This window comes from Rhincodon typus, unplaced genomic scaffold (assembly GCF_021869965.1).
Source record: "Rhincodon typus isolate 14 unplaced genomic scaffold, sRhiTyp1.1 hic_rhity00007530, whole genome shotgun sequence".
NCBI lineage: Eukaryota > Metazoa > Chordata > Chondrichthyes > Orectolobiformes > Rhincodontidae > Rhincodon > Rhincodon typus.
Window position 1 is genome coordinate 4,214 of NW_025973168.1, and position 3,184 is coordinate 7,397.

General features: G+C 48.9%; 1 protein-coding gene across 1 annotated transcript in view; it reads left to right on the plus strand.

Annotated features, from left to right (window-relative positions):
• Positions 1-3,184, plus strand: part of klc4 (kinesin light chain 4) — a gene marked incomplete at its 3' end in the record, with an annotated part of 7,923 nt that overhangs the window by 2,935 nt on the left and 1,804 nt on the right. The window contains exon 2 of the mRNA XM_048594269.1: positions 2,470-2,726. Coding sequence (XP_048450226.1) covers positions 2,478-2,726 — 249 coding nt within the window. The remainder of the gene's footprint in view (positions 1-2,469; positions 2,727-3,184) is intronic.

Genomic DNA, 3,184 nt, shown 5'->3' on the forward strand with positions numbered 1-3,184 from the left:
ATGGCTAGCACGAGGGGACATAGCTTTAAATTGAGGGGTGATAGATATAGGACAGATGTCAGAGGTAGGTTCTTTGCTCAGAGAGTAGTAAGGGCATGGAATGCCCTGCCTGCAAAAGTAGTAGACTCGCCCACTTTAAGGGCATTTAAATGGTCATTGGATAAACATATGGATGATAATGGAATAGTTTAGGTTAGATGGGCTTCAGATTGGTTTCACAGGTCGGCGCAACATCGAGGGCCGAAGGGCCTGTACTGCACTGTAATGTTCTATGTTCTATGGCAGAAAGATTGAGAACAAGAGGCGCGTAGATTTGAGGTGATAGGGAACAAACAGTGATGCAAGGAGAAAGGTTATCAGAATAAAACACGAGTGATTCGGGCCTGGAATGTGAAGGGGGCAGATTCAATCAAAGCTCAGGAATGGGCGTTGGATTGTTAGCTAAAGGAAGAAAAGCATATTGCAGGACTACAAGGACAAGTGAGCTGCTTTTGGTAGAATCAATAGCATGGCAGCACAGGGGTTAACACTGCTGCCTCACGGCGCCAGGGACCTGGGTTCGATCCCACCCTCGGGCGACTGTCTGTGTGGAGTTTGCACATTCTCCCCGTGTCTGCGTGGGTTTCCTCCGGGTGCTCCCACAGTCCAAAGATGTGCAGGTTAGGCTGGATTGGCCGTGTTAAATTGCCTTGTGGTGCCCAGGGATGTGCAGTATAGCTGGGTTAGCCATCGGAAATGCAGGGTTAAGGGGATAGGGTGGGTCTGGTTGGGATGCTCTTTGGAGGGTCTGTGTGGACTGAATGGGCCGAATGGCCTGCTCCCACACTGGAGGGGATTCTATGACTGATTGTAATGTTTCCAAATTTGCGAGTGACACCAAACAGGGAGGGGAGGCTACCGAGAACTTGAACAGGCTCATTAAAGGGAATGCAAGAGGGAATATAATGTGTGAAATTATTCAGTTTGGGAGGGGGGAGAAAAAAAACACAGAATATTTCTTCAACAGTGAGAGATCACAAAATAAGGGTGTCCTTACCCGTGTGTCACTAAGAGCTAACATGCAGGCACTGCAAGCAATTAGAAAGGTAAATGGTGTGTTGGCTGTCATTACAGGGGAATCTGAGCGCAGGAGTAAAGATGTCTTGCTGCTGTTATATAAAGCCTTGGCGATACCACATCTGGAATTTGTTTTTAAATAGTATCATACAGCACGGAAACAGACCCTTCGGTCCAACTCATCCATGCTGAGCAGATATCCTAAATTAATCCAGTCCCATTTGCCAGCATTTGGCCCATATCCCTTTAAACCCTTCCTATTCATATACCCATCCAGATGCCTTTTAAATGTTGTAATTGTACCAGCCCCCACCACTTCCTCTGGCAGCTTATTCCATACACGCACCACCCTCTGTGTGAAAAAGTTGCCCTTCACGTCCCTTTTTGAATCTTTCCCCTCTCACCTTAAACCTATGTCCCTCTAGTTTTGAACTCCCCCCACCCCAGGAGACTATTCACCCTATCCATGCCCCTCATGGTTTTATAACCTCATCTAAGGAGGGAGACACTGTATAAAGAGGGAGTACAACAGAGGTCCACTTTATTAATCCCAGATTAACCAAATGGCAGAATTGTTTAATGAGAGATTGAGAAAACTTGGTCTGTATTCTCTAGAGTTGTGATGAATGAGAGAATATCTGATTGAAACCTAAATTCTTACAGGCTATGACAGGGATAGAACTTTTCTTTCCCTAGCTGGTGAGTCCCAGGTAGACAGAGCGGTGAAGAAGGTGTATGGTAAACTTGCCTTTATTGGTCAGTGCATTGAGCATTGGGGTTGGGAGGGTCATGCTGTGCCTGTACAGGACATTGGTTAGGGCCACTTTTGGAAAACTGTGTTCAATTCTGGTCTCCCTGCTATAGGAAGGATGTTGTGAAACTTGAAAGGGTTCAGAAAAGATTTTACAAGGATGTTGGGAGGGTTTGAGCGACAAGGAGAGGCTGAATGTCTGGGGCTATTTTCCCTGGAGCGTTGGAGGCTGAGGGGTGACCTTATAGAGATTTGTAAAATCATGAGGGGCATGGATGGGGTGAAGAGCCAAGGTCTTTTCCCCCCAGGATAGCGGAGTCCAAAACTAGAGGGGCATTGGGTTAAAGTGAGAGGGGAAAGATTTAAAAGGGACCTGAGGGGCAACGTCCTCTCACAGAGGGTGGTGCGTGTATGGAATGAGCTGCCAGAGGAAGTGGTGGAGGCTGGTACAATTACAACATTTAAAAGGCATCTGGGCGGATACTTGAATAGGAAGGGTTTAGAGGGATATGGGCCAAATGCTGGCAAATGGGACTGGATTAGTTTGGGAACATGAACTGGTTGGACTGAAGGGTCTGTTCTGTGCCGTATGAATCTAGCTGCCTAGTCCTGTGTTCTAATCTGCATGTAACCTTGTGAAGAATTTCCTGTCTCCCCCTCAGCTCCTATCATGTCCACCATGGTCTGTCCGAGGGAGGAGAAGCTGGAGAAGCTAACGCAGGATGAGATAGTAACGAACACAAAGGCGGTGATCCAAGGCCTGGAAACCCTGCGAAGCGAGCACACATCTATCCTCAGCTCCCTGCTTGACACTGTCCATTCCCTGCACAAGGAGCAAGACCCAAACGTGGTGCAGGAGAAATCATCACTCCTCCAGAAATCCCTCGAGAACATCGAGCTGGGGCTCGGTGAGGCCCAGGTAAGGAGGCACAGCCCTGGCAGCAGCGGGCGCTTGGTAAACGCAGACGGAGACAGCACCTGGGGTGAGGAGCTTTTGAAAAGATTTGAAGCAGATTCCCCTTTTGTGATTCATGGGATGTGGGCCCAGTATTTATTGCCCTGTCCCTAATTGCCCCCTTGAAGGTGGGGGTGAGCTGCCTTCTTGAACCGCTGCAGTCCATGTGCTGTGGGTTGACCCACAATGTCCCTTAGGGAGGGAATTCCAGGATTCTGACCCAGCGACACTGAAGGAACGGGGATATATTCCCAAGTCGGGATGGTGGGGGGCTCGGAGGGGAATGTGCAGGGGGGCGGTGTTCCCATGTACCTGCTGCCCCTTGTCCTTCTGGATGGAAGTGGGTCGTGGGTTTGGAAGGTGCTGCCTGAGGATCTTTGGTGAATTTCTGCAGGGCACCATGTAGATGGTACACACTGCTG